A 14,233-nucleotide genomic window follows, 5' to 3' on the forward strand; every position below is an offset into this window, starting at 1 on the left:
TGAGTAAATGAAGAAAACAAATGATTTAATGCATGTATAACACATAATGTTCAAACTATAAATATGAACAAATCATTTTTTTTAACCTCGTTTTAATGCTTTACAAGAATAATGTTTGGTTAACTATAGTTATGTATCAAACATCACTGCTTTAGTTTCAACAACTAAAAGTAATAAATATTAATTTTATTAATGGTAGGATTAAAACAATTTTTTAAGAAAATCCACGTTTTTTCAGTAATGGTCTCTTCATCATGAAATAATTTTTTAAATAAAAATCGTTGGAAGTAATGGAAGTTTGGAAACCGTCGAAAAAACTAGGATTTGAAAACTTTCGAAAATACCAAATGTTTGAAACTGTTAGAAATACTAGGGGTTTGGAAACTGTCAGGAAATACCAGGGACTTGGAAACTCCTAGGAAATACTAGGGGTTTGAAAACTCCCAGGAAATACCAGGGGTTTGAAAACCCCCAGGAAATACCAGGGGTTCTAAGAATCGTCAGAAAGTAATGGTCATTCCAGGGGTTAGTAAAAACCGTCGGTAATCTGTTAACGACGCTGGATCTACTAGGGGAAAATCAAGCTGCGGATAACGCACTTAATGGGGGGTTAAAACCGTCAGAAACGCTAAATATAATCCCTGTTAAAAATATTTTTTCTTGTAGTTTATGTAAATCTGTAAAGTTAACTATGCTAAGACTCTTTAATTTGATTCTTTTTAATTATTCAATACTCTTTACCTATAAATGTTTTAAAAATTATTTTCATATAACATTTTTTTTAATTTCATAATTACAATTTTAAACTGTTTTTTATTTATTTATTATTAATTATTTTACTTTCAGTTATTTATATTGTTTGTTTAAATTAATTATATCTGTACGTGTGAAATTTTGAATGTTTTTGTTTAATATTTCAAATTACAAAGGTTCCAAACTACATATTAAGAAACTAAAAAGCAAAAGACAATCAACAAACACTATAAATCAACAAACACTATAAGAAAATCATGAAATAGAAACCAATTTTTAGATACCAAAATTTTAGAAACTAAACAAAAATTTGGTTTCTATATTAATTTCTATTATTGTTAAATAGTTTCTAAATTGGTATCTAATTAGAAACCAAGGTTTTTGCTACCAAATTTAGAAACTAAATAATTGGTAGTTAAAACCTTTGTTGCTAAATGAATACAAATTTAGAAACTATTTAACAATAATAGAAACTAATTTAGAAACCATAAAATAGTCTCTAATTTAGTTACTATTACAACTAATTATTTTGATCTCTAAAAATTGATTTTTATTTCATGATTTTCTTGTAGTGAAATAACTAGAACAAATGGTTGCAAAATACATATTTTTGCATCCTTGTTTGAAATGAGAGATTTACTGATTGTAATATGTATTTTTTTTAAGGATATGTTGTTTAGACATAGAATTTTAAAAGAAATTAAAATTTAAAATTTTTTTGAGAATAATTTAATTATGTAAAAGTAAAATTTTAATATTATTTCCTCTTTCATATCTTTGTTTCTTTTGTCATTTATATAATTTTTTTATTGGTTGACATATTTTTCATATTAAAATTTTTTATTTGTCACCACTGAAATTATTTTCTTTGTTAATATAAGTTAGTGTTATTTCGTAGGTAATATTAGTTAGGGTGTTTTTTTTTGTCAATATCGGTGATGTAATAGTGTTTTTAATTCATTTATCTATAATGTAACTCAAAATTATTTTTAAAACAACATTAATCAGAGTTGTTTTTACTAATGTTGATAGGATCAATTTTCGATTTATGCTAGCCATAAATCTTTATTAATATCAATGAAACTATTTTTCAGTAAATCAGATTTTTTAGTCAACGTAGATAAAAATTATTTTTTAATTGATATGGAAGAAATTATTTACATTGATGTATGTCAAGAATATCTTTTCAAAGTTTTTTCCACAAATGTAAGTGAGATTCTCTTTTAGAAGATATAGGCTATATCTTTTTGGTTAAGAGTGCAATAATTAATCTTTTTTATTGATGCTTGCATGAATTATTTGTTGATAAACTTCAGAAGATTTATTTGGGATAATTTGTGTTAATAATAACTGAAATACTCTATCCAAATAATAAAAATTCAATAAATTTTTTTTTATCCAAATAAAACATTAAAATTTTAAATAATTTGAAATATAAAAATTTAAATTAATGCATTTTTATTTTTTTAAAAATTATAAACTTTTTATCCGAGCACATGGTAAGAGTAGGAGTAGAAATATGAATAGGAGTAAGAATAAGAGTTGAGTTGTGAGTTTGATTAAATTACTTTGGTTAGCACATGAGAAAAAGCAATAGTAAGAGAATCTTTAATGCATTGGTCTTATCAAAGTCTTATATTTACATCTTCTAAAAAAATTCTTCTATAAAATGTGTACGTCATTATGTGAATCTTAAATTCAAGACTTCAATTTTGTATAAAATTATGGTGTTAAGATTTTTTTAAGTTATATTAAAATACAAATAAAAAGTATTAAAATGTAAGTTTTATACGACCTTATCAAAGTAAAATTTAAAAAATATATTAAAAATAATATGTCATGATAAATTTATTTAAAATTCAAACCCGCTCAAATTCACTACAAGATGATATGAAATATAAACCAATTCTAAAGACAAAAAATAATTAGTTGTTATAGTAATTAAATTAGAAATCATTTTAAAAACTAAAAAAATTTTGGTTTTTAAATTAGTTTTTATTATTGTTAAATAATTTCTAAATTAATATCTAATTAGCTACAAAGGTTTTAACTAGATATCAATTTCTTTCAATACCTTTCCATTCTTTGAAATACCATAATTATTCTTAATAATTTTGGTTAATTCCGAAATATAGATTTCCTAAGTAAAATGTGTTTCTAGAAAATCCCAAAGGTAAAAAAACATTCTATAATATCTTTTCTAAAATAATTTTTTTTTAATTTCTGGAATATTCCAAAAATATTCTGGAAAAATAATTTGAAAATTATTTTTAAAATAGGTAAAATGGTCTTTTCCAAAAGTGATGAGGTGCAGGAAGCCATTTGTTGTGGTGCAGGGAGAATCACCCCAATATGTGGGGGCCTTCTCACCACCTGTTTGGAAAAACGTTGGACACATTAGTTTGGGCCAGAGATTTTGATTTTGTCACCATCATTTTTATATATGCACCATATGTTTTACAAAAGACTAGGCTCATCCGGCTGGCCTAACGTTTCTATTATATACCACCTGTCTTTGGCAGTTTCTTCCTGCATCCCATATTTTTCTTTCTGCACCCACAAGGTTGCGCAAAGACAAAAGTGCTCCTATATAAATTGTACATTTATTTTTATTTTTTTATTCTGGATTATGATATCCGGTAAGACGCTTTCATTTATACGCCGGACAAATTTATTTTTAAAAAACGTTTAGGCTAGTTCGTTTAGCTCAATGTTTATTTGCACCCCATTTTTTCACGCATACCATCTCACTAATGTTTTTTCTATGAAAAGAAAAATATATATAACTTTTGACACTAAATGTTAACTATTCGTATGACCACAAACTCTGATATTTAATAAAAATAAGTCTATGTTGTAGTTATTTTTTCTGTATGTGATGGCTTGGAAAAGTTTTCTTTGTGGTTGTAGAGTTCTGTGATAATGCAAGGAATCAAAACAAAACTTCCAAACTTAAAAAAATTCCTACGACGACAGAACCAAAAGTTGCATATTATCACAAAAACCTATCTTAATTATTGTTAAATAAGAGATTTTTACTTGCATGATTTTATCTTTTAATTATTAAAACATATAAATTTTAAAAATAATTATAATAGATAAGTCATTTCATGTTCACAATTTTAATTAAAATTTGATTATATTGAAGTTGTGTTATTTGACGTGATTTCAATTTAAATACACGTAATAAAATCTTGGTACAGATACCAATTTAAAAATAAAATTATAAATTTTATTAATAATATAAATTATTTAAATATTAATAATATTTTTAATATTTAAAATAATATCTAATTTAATCAATATAAAAATTAATTATTTTTTGTCTTTAAATTTAATATTTATTCAATGTTTTTTAAGTGTTCTAGAAATATTTTCATGATTATTATATGGTATTTTAATTTATTTTTTATGAGTTTAAATGTGACACATTATTTTAAAATGATTTTATAATTTTTATTCTAATACAAGAGTTTTATAAGATATACACTCTATTTCACATTTTTTTTATTATTTACGAAAAGATATATTTTCAAAAATATATATTTATTCTTATAAATAAGAGTCTTGATTTTAATGTCATGTTAACATACTTTAATGAGAAGTTTTATAAAACCAATGATAATATATTTAACTTCTACCATGGAGATGTCCTAATAAAAGAGTCTTACAAAACTCAGAGCACCCTCTATTATAGGAGTCATACCGATATAAATTTAATACATGAGTTTTATAAAACGTCTGCATTTAGAGTATGTTTACACGACGGTAAATTTACTGCATAAATAATAATAAATTTGTTTATAATAAATTTATATAGAAATATTTATAATAAGAAATTTGTTAGTTTAGAGTATAAATAACATATTATTAAATAAGATCTTATAAAAGTAATGTGATAAATATAAAAAGTAGATTAAAAATCTATATTATGATCTGCAATGAAGATGTTCTCATATTTGTAATGTTTTGGTTAGTGTTGTTAATGGTTTCTAGACAAAGAAACTATTTTTTTTATTCATGTGACTCAAGGTCTTATTTAAGACTCGTAATCTTATTTAAAACTTAGTATCTTAAATTTTATATTATGTCACTATTTTAATAGGAAAATTTATAATACCTTAAATTTATAACTCCAACCCTACAAAACAGAATACCTTAATAATAAATAAATGAAGTTTATATTGTAATAATATTACTATCATGGATGTCACATTAATTATAAGTTCAAATTAATTATGTTTATCACAATTTATTAGAAATATGCAACTATTATTATTTTTCTTTGTATTTCATTAATATTAACTAAATAATTAATCATGTTGTTATTTCTAATTTTACAAATTTTTCTTAGTTGATACATTAATTTTACTAAAACAATCAATTTAATTTTCAATTTTAAGCTAACTTTTCCGTTTTTAACTTCTTTTACAACTTTTAGCTATCTTTTCAGCTATATTTATTAATTATAAGTTTTAATATAGATATTAATTATAAGACATATTTGATGTATCATTATTAAATTTATTTACTATATTAATTAAATGTATTTACATATTAATTAAATGTATTTACTATATTAATTAAATGTATTTACTATATTAATTAAATGTATTTATTATAGTGTGTAATAGTATTGAATTTAATAAATAGTTTTATTAATAGTTATTATAACTATTTATTACAATACGATAAAAAATGTAAAATATCTAATATAAATATCAAAGATCATAAATATTTTTTATTCTTATTGTTAAATATATTTTTAAAGGCTCAAATCTATTTTAAATTTTTTGAATGTGCAATGCAATTTTTACCCTTATAAAAGAATTTGATATATACAACATGATAACACGGTTTATATCTTACAAAGGAAACTTTTATATATATATATAACAACATAACATGCTTTAAATCTTAGAATTAAAAGCTTTGTTACGTCCTTTTAATTATTTGTGATCTCTCCTACCGTATCTCTTACAACTCTTACGGTAAGTAAAAAAATTATTAAAAAATTAATTTTAGAGAAAAAAAATATAAAATTATTATAGTAATTAAATTATATATTACATACTATTTAAAATATTTTTTTTTCATAAATTTTATAAACTAGTTTCTAAATTAGTATTTATTAGTTACCGATGTTATAGCTATATTTTAAATTTTGGTAATTATTAAAAGTTATTAAATAAAAATTAATTTTAGAAAAAAAAATTAGTTGCTATATATTGACTAAATGAGATACTATTTAGTATCTAATTTAGTTAACATATAACAACTAATTATTTTTTTCTCTAAAATTGATTTCTATTTAATGATTTTCTTGTAGTGTAATTAGATACTAATTAAAAAATTTATTAATAATAAAAAATATTTTAAATATTAATAATTTTTTTAATTTTTAAAATAATATATGATTTAATCAATATTAACTAATTATTTTTTATCTTTAAAATTAATTTTTATATAATACTAAAATGTCTTCTTTGTATCTTAGCACAAAACATAATTTTTTGGTCATAACAGGAAATATGATAGGAATTAGGTGTTTGGGTGGTTCACACCACTATTGCTATTTAACTTTAGGGTTTTTTTTTATGCAGATTCGTAATTATGTGTAATAGGATTAGAGAATTTCTTAAATGCTCTACATTTGTTCATTAATTGATTTTTTCTGATAAAAAAATCTTAATTAAATAATTTATTTACATACATGTAGCATATGTTAACATTAAACAAAAATTTCTTAATTTAACAAGATATACTTATATATTAAATATTTACTAATGTGTGTTTCATTAAAACATTTTATAAATATTCTTACATTTTATTAAGTATATATGTCTAATGTGTTTAATAATTACGAATATTTTTTTCTATTTTTCTATAATGTATGCATGAAAGTTTATTATTTTCGAAACTAAGCAAAGATAATGTATGAGTGAACTTCCATGTGATGTGAAAAAAATTGGTCCAAATGAGGGTAGGAGTCCTGAATGGAGTAAGGATTTTGGTCTTTTTCTTAAATAAGGTTGCTAATACTTACACAACTTTAGGGTGAAGGGAATTGTTGGTCTTAGATGCAGGGTTAGTTAAGAATCAATCGCATGTAAAAGATAAACACCAAATATTAGATAATTCAGTATTGTCAACACACAAATGGCACCAAATTAATGAAAATATTAAAATAAATAAAGTTTTCCACTTCTAACTCTTTCAATGGCTCCCCCTTGGAGAATACAATGTACAAGGGGTTATTTCAACCAGTCTTCACCATCAGAAGATGCAATTTCAGGTTACATTCTCCACACTTTATCATGCAGATAACGGCAACTGGAACCATGGCCACAACCCCTTGAAGTTTTATAGTATTTGCATGATTTCTGAATTTTCCTTTTCACTCCCTCTGGGTTAAGCACACGTGCTCGTTTATAATCTTGGAAATTATGATTCTGCATGTCTGGCTCACTAATGCCACCATATTTTCTAACAAGGTTTCTATAGTAATTGATATCTTTCACTGGAATGTGCACATGAGGTGCAGTTGTTGTTGCCACTGAGTGAGTCATGGTTGTTGTGTGAGCAGATACAGGCCCAGACAAAGGAAAAAGTGGAGTTGCAGTTACATGATTATCATGTGCATATGCCAGCAATGAAATAGATGGAATTTCACATATTTCAGGGGTGAGGGCCAACAGTGAATTTGATGGAGTTAATTGTCTTGCACTCACAGTTCTTGAGGGTGTACTCATCCCAGTGGTGGTAGTTGAATATTCTTCCATTATTTTCCTAATCATTATTGAGTCATTAGCTATTTCAAGGAGAAAATCAACATCAATCACAACGATTCCTTCCTCGATGCTTTTTAAGATGGCAGATAAAACAGCACCAATAGAAGCTGCAACGAAATTTTCCTCCGAAGATGTTGCTGGTGGAATGTATTGCTGTGTGTTTTGTGTCTGCAGTTTGGAGAGAGAGTCTCCATGTTCTGTGACAGAAACATCAGGTTTAATACCTGTTACTGTTACTGATTCATATTCCTCAATGGGAATAAGAGGAGTAAGACTATCCTCGTAGCATTCATTCTCCACGTTAAATGAAACAAAAGGGCTACACAAACACGAAAAGAATGAACTAAATTTAGTTTGAAATGTATATAAAATTCCACAAACTCTCTCAGTAAAACAATTCTTTCTCAATAAATATGACATTTTACCTTGGAGGAATAGCAGAAATACAAGGTTGATATGGTTCAGACACTCTCATTTCTTTTAGCATCTCATCATATTTCTCCACACTTTGTTCACCAGCTGCAACTCTCCAACAACTATTCAAAACGAACTATATATCCAAAATAAATAAATTAATGAACATGATCAAATAAAACAAAACTAAACCAGTTATAAGCAATATAAAATTTCTTTTGGTTGCTCGTTTTCCTTCTAATTGTACTTCAAAACACTATTTTTTTTCAGGTGCATGCATATTTATAATTTCTTATGCCCTAAACATATATTTAATTCCTATAACAATTGTGTATCGAAAAACTGAAAAGAGATAATTTCAACTACAGTGACAGAGTATATTAAATCATCTGAATATAATAAAAGAAAGTGTGCATGAAAGGGAAATTTGATGAAGATTCTACATCTTTCAAAGAAATCTCCAAGATCTCATTACCGAAGGAGGGCATTCCCATTTAATGTAAGAAAATGCTGAGTTTGATTGATTCTGGAAATGATATCCTTCAAATCCAGGTGGCAAATCATCATATTCAAGGGTTGAAGGGCATGTGGACACTGTCTTTCCTTGAAAATCAGCTTCAGATTTGTTTCCAATTTTTGAAGGACAATCCTCGGATGTGAAATTTTTTTCCTGTTAAGTAAGGTCAACCTAATGTATAAGCTTTAAAAAAAGGCTGAAAAGGTTTACTTAAGTGTAAAAACATTAAGCATAACAGTATCATTTATCCAAGTATATATAATGTTTAGTATTTTCAGTTTATTCATTATTTTTGCTTATTAAAAACAAAAACACTATCATTTGACATAAATATGATCTGATATTGCATATATATTAGAAAATTGCTTTGCAACAAAGTTCATGAGAATAATGCAAAATAGTTTAATGCATTCACTATTTCTTGTTTAGGATTGAATTTGCAAAATTTCACAAATTTAATTACTCAGGATGGCTTTGCTACAATCACTCTACAGTGAAGTTAAAACCTTAAACTTGTTAATCTGTAAAGTCAACTGTGCTAAGACTCTTTAATTTCAGTTATTTTAAAGAATTATGTTTAAGTTTATTGATTTATTCACTTTTGTTTATGTTCTTTTAAGAAAATATAGTTGAATACTTTTAGTTATATCTTTTCAACAATATTTTTGTTCAGAAGTTTTGAGCGAAATGCAAGCTTAGTTTCACAGGTCATTAACATGTTGATAGTAACTTTTGTCTTTTTTTTTACCATGAAAATATCTCTTGTGAATTTTTTTATTTATTTAGTAATCTTTTCCTTTAAATGTTTAAAAATTATTTTCATATAACATTTTTTTAATTTCATATTTATAATTTTAAACTCATTTTTAATGTTTTTTATTATAACTGTGAGCTATCCAAAACAATTTCAAAATGGGATTGAGCCAACTTTCGCTTCGACGCTTTGCAGCTATTCTTAATTGTGACATGATGGATTCTCCCTTTGTTTACTTGGGTTTGCCAGTTGGCGGGTGCCACAAGTGTAGTGACTTTTGGAATGGGGTGTTAGAGAAAGTTCAGGCTAGACTTAGCAGGTGGAAAGGCAAGTGCTTGTCGTTGGCATGAAGAATATGTTTGATCAAGTCGGTTCTCTCTGCTATCCCTTTATTCTTCATGTCCTTATTCAAATTGTGTTCCGGGGTGGCAAATAAGTTGGTTAGGATTCAAAGGAATTTTCTTTGGGGATGAGGCGTTGAAGGAAGGAAGATCGTGTGAGCTTCTTGGAAAAAGGTTTGTAAGCCTCGTGAATCTGGGGGATTGGGTATAAATGATTTAAAGGTGTTTAATTTAGCGTTGTTGGGTAAGTGGATTTGGAGGTTGGGTTCGGATAAGGGTGGCTCTGGAAGGAGATCCTCGTTTCCAAATATGGTGGTTGGAGAAGTTTGAGAGAGGGTGGAAAATGTCGTAGGAGCTCCCTTTGGTGGAAAGATTTAAAAGAGGTGTGAGCTTCGGAGGGGTGGGGAAGAAGTTTTGAAGATGCTTTCAAGTGGAAAGTTGGTGATGGAAATGATATCTTCTTTTGAGAAGATAGCTAGCTTGGGCGTGATGCGTTGAAGAGAGTATTTCCGAGATTGTTTTCCCTGTGTTCAGTTAAAGATGCAAAGGTGGCTGAGCTTGGGTATTGGTCTACAGGCGGGTGGGTTTGGCATTTAGCCTGGGGTAGAATGTTTTTCGAATGGGAGAAACCTTTAGTGGATCAACTGCGTCAGGCTTTAGCTGTGGTTAGGTTGAATTCGGGAGAGGAGGATAGGTGGGTTTGGAAGGGTGAGGGTCTTTAGACGTTTTCAGTCAGCTCTGCTTATTCTCTTATCAGGTGGATTCCTCTTCGGTCTTCGGAAAGCTGTGGAGTTGTAAAGCTGTGCTTCTGCTTTAGTTACTGTTTGGAGGGTGTTGGAGAATAAGATTGCTACTAGGGCAAATTTGGAAAGGAGAGGGGTGTTGGTGGAAAGATCTTTGTGCTGTTTGTGTGGGAAGGAGGAAAAGTCTTATCGTCATCTGTTTTTCGAATACAGTTTTGCTTGGCAGGTCCGGTGCTTATGCTTTAAGTGGCTAGGAGTGTCGTTTGTGTCTCACAACGATCCTCCGTCAAACTTTGTTCAGTTTAGGATGAGTCTGACTTCTGAATCAGGTAATAACGTGTGGAGCACTATCTGGGTTGGGGTGGTGGGGGAAATTTGGAATCAAAGGAACTTTATCGTTTTTAACAGGGGTGTGACTGATGCATTAGAAGTGTGTGCTTTGATGCAAGCGAAAGTGTGGTCTTGGATTTCTGGAAAATCACGTTCTGCCTCTTTTCCTTTTTCCAGCTGGTGTTTGGAACCTTTGGAATGTATGAGAATGGTCGCTCGATGCATTTTTTAGTTGCTTTCTGGTCTTTAGTTTCGGGTAGTGATCTGGTTAGCAAGTTTGGTAACTTTTATTAAATGCTAAATTTTGTTTCCATTGTATAAGGATTGAACCACCCTGAAGTGATTCACATTTATTTAATTTTTTGCTATTGCCGATAAAAAAAATATTAGTAAAAAATATTTTTTTTGTTTAATTGTAATATGAGATAGCATTCTCAACATGTCATTACTTTATATATATATATATATATATATATATATATAATTATATAATTATTATGCTACACCAGGTTATTCTCCGATCACCATGTATATATAGTATTTCAAATCCATGGTATTATTTCTTGTTTGTCATGATCACATATCTCAATAATATGTAGTATGGGAAAATCATTAAATATAAATAAATTTTAAACACAAAAAATAATTAGTTATTATATTAATTAAATTAGATATTATTTTAGAGGTTAGAAAAATTATTAATATTTAAAATAGTTTTGACTTTTAATAAAATTTATAAACTATTTTTTTAAATTAATATTTAATTAACTATCAATGTTTTCACTACAAGAAAATTATGAAATAAAAATTAATTTAAAAAAAAAAATTAATTGCTATATTGACTAAATCAGAAATCATTTTAAAATTAAAAAAAATAGTTTCTAAATTAATTTTTATTATTATTTTAAAATAAAATTTAATTTTTAAATTAATTTCTATTGTTGAATTAAATGATGCAGCATGTAACATTTATATAAAACAGTTAATTGTACTTAACAAAACAAATGATTTTATTTTATTTTTTTATCGGCAAACAACAACAAAGCATCATGATAGGTGCAAATTTCACCTTAGATCAGTAGTTCCAAAATTCCGTAGAAAGTAAATATACAACATGGAATGATCCCATACCTCACTAAAGAGGTCTCTTACCAAAGAGAATCACATCGATTATATTTAATCGATGTGAAATGTCCATGTCCTGTTAGACACTTATAGAGATCTCTCAAGAGAATCAAGTTAATTAATTATGTTCTTAACGAAAGTACATACGTCCAACTTTTTACGTTGGTTCAACCATGAATTAACTTGAACTCATCCTCTTTCTACGTTTTCTCATACAACGTGACAACGAGGATTCTGGAATGTATATCATCTCAAACTAACCAACGTTTGGATGTTTATGTAGCAGTGAAACAGTCCACGAATCCAAATGATTGGTACTCATTTGCTCACCAATTTAGAAGAATACAATTTTTAAGTTTAAGTTGAAGTTTCATCAATTAAGGAGATGATACTAACATGGAAGGTTATTGGTGCATTTATGAATTCAGAAAAAAAAATAAAATTTCATAAATATAAAATTTAACAATGTCATTTTTATTTGACGTTACACTTTTTGTTTTTTCCAGCTTTAACTTAATCACATATCAGTGTTTCTTCCAAACTGCAAAGGGGATTAGAATTACATGTTCAAGTGAAGAGGGGATTTTGTTTATCTTAACTGACAGATAGCAGACGAATTTGAAAGAAATTGAAGCAGATCAGAGCAAAAGCAGCAGAAAGTAAATGAAAAGCATAAAGAAGACGACGTTTTATACCTGAGAAAGATGAAATCCAGGAGACCACGAAACCGTTTTCGATTTCCTTGCACGCTGCATGTCTCCGATTTTCTTCTATCAAGTGAAGAAGAGAAAATGGAAGTGAGGGAAGAGATGCTTGAAAATTGAAATGAATGAGCAATGAGAAGGAGAAATCTGACAAATGAAAACCCTTAAAGAAAATAGTGTTGCGTTTGGTTTTGGAAGCGGAAGAGAAGAGTTGATAAAGACGCGAAAGATGGGGTTAAAGTGAACGTATAAATACAAAGCACAAGCGGTGACTTGCGTTACTTTGGTGTTGGTGACGATGCGTATCACATGTAGCATAAGAATTCTGATTATGTGTGAGACACATCAGAACATAGCAAAACAATTGACAGATAATGATAACGAGGTTTGAGGAAAATTAAAACTAAGTAGTGAGTTGCGTGGGTACAAAGCAGGTCAGTTTATTACAGTTTTTTCTCCATTTTTGTTTGTTCATTAAATGGGATTAATGACCTCATTTAATATGGTCATGAATTACTTTAAACACATTCTAGCTATATTTATTGAAATTAATATAGCTATATATTAATATTTTGATATTGTGTAAACTCTTTTGCCTTCTTAGTAATCTTTCATACTTTGTTTTATTTTTAAAGAAAAGGCTTGTCAAGCTCAAACAATAATGAATTATTCTCGATGCCTTAACTCAATCAATATGAGAAACAATAATTCTAGTGTACACAATTCGAAAATTTTACTATTAGATACTTCACTGATTACGTGATTGGATATTCTACGCATGACGTGATCAAAATTGAGTCTTAGGAAATCAACGATTAATCTTCCCTTTAACACAATTAGCTTAATCAACGATACAAAATCTTATTTTAACATCGAACTTAACTTTGTGACCTACCATAATCCAAACCCAGAACTTAAAGACTTATTATGACCCTATAAATATACACTACATTCAAGACAAAGTACTTATCATTTAAAGTATTTATTGTTTTTCACCTCTTAAATACCGAGTTCTAATTTAGACATTGAAATACCTTTTAGAACATAAGTGACTAAATGAACAATAATAAAAATATTTTACAAGAAAAAAACTATTACACTTTAATTTCATCTATACTTTTTATAAGAAAAAGATTTCAAAAGGATGTGATATCTAATATTAACTCTTTATATTTTCTTATTATCCATAATCTCTATCTAATATTACCTCTATATATTTTCTTATTATCTAACAATATTTCAATAATAGTTAATATCTTTCACGACCCTACTCAAGTCAGTAGTTCTATTTTCATAATTAGGAATATTCTTAAATGTTAAGATAAAAAAAAAAGTAGAAATCATAACTATTTATACAAAATTTATTTGGCCAAAAGGCTAAATTTTTACCTCTTTTATTGTCCATGCAGATTAACCCTGTTTTACTGACTAATGTACCTCTGATTTCCATTATTACCTTCTATGCTTTTTTGAACATATAAGCCTTTCTTGTACAGGGAACATCTAGGTAGCTGAATGGTCATATAGTTTCGGAAAGTTGCTAACTCATTCCAATGCCATATATAGATAAGTATGTAATATTGTTTTATTCAGGTTGAGTGTACACCTGAGATGCATCAAGCTTCTACTTGTGAAGATCAATTTGTGAGAGTGTAACATGCTGCAGTGTATAAGAAATTAAATTTAATAATAATAAAGTATTTCATTAACTTGACAAACATAGTGGTATAATTATTTCATCCTATGACATAAATATTAATT

The 14,233-nt window shown here is 27.4% G+C and overlaps 1 protein-coding gene across 1 annotated transcript; it reads right to left on the reverse strand.

Moving 5' to 3' along the window:
• Nucleotides 1-6,920: 6,920 nt before the first annotated feature.
• On the reverse strand, nucleotides 6,921-12,793 carry LOC137809226 (zinc finger CCCH domain-containing protein 6-like). Its single transcript, XM_068610361.1, has 4 exons — nucleotides 12,464-12,793; nucleotides 8,434-8,628; nucleotides 7,970-8,094; nucleotides 6,921-7,863 (listed from the first exon to the last, which is right to left on the reverse strand). The coding sequence occupies exons 1-4, from the start codon at nucleotides 12,521-12,523 to the stop codon at nucleotides 7,050-7,052; spliced, it is 1,194 nt and encodes a 397-aa protein (XP_068466462.1). The 5' UTR covers nucleotides 12,524-12,793; the 3' UTR covers nucleotides 6,921-7,049.
• Between the last annotated feature and the right edge of the window lie 1,440 nt (nucleotides 12,794-14,233).

Source organism: Phaseolus vulgaris, chromosome 2, assembly GCF_000499845.2.
Source record: "Phaseolus vulgaris cultivar G19833 chromosome 2, P. vulgaris v2.0, whole genome shotgun sequence".
Taxonomy (NCBI): Eukaryota; Viridiplantae; Streptophyta; class Magnoliopsida; order Fabales; family Fabaceae; genus Phaseolus; species Phaseolus vulgaris.

Excerpts from the sequence above, each read along its gene's own strand:
- LOC137809226 (XM_068610361.1), bottom strand. The coding sequence starts at position 12,523 with ATGCAGCGTGCAAGGAAATCGAAAACGGTTTCGTGGTCTCCTGGATTT. Across the intron at positions 8,629-12,463 it reads CTGGATTTCATCTTTCTCAG|GAAAAAAATTTCACATCCGA; the intron begins GTATAAAACGTC and ends CTTACTTAACAG. Across the intron at positions 7,864-7,969 it reads ATTTCTGCTATTCCTCCAAG|CCCTTTTGTTTCATTTAACG; the intron begins GTAAAATGTCAT and ends GTGTTTGTGTAG.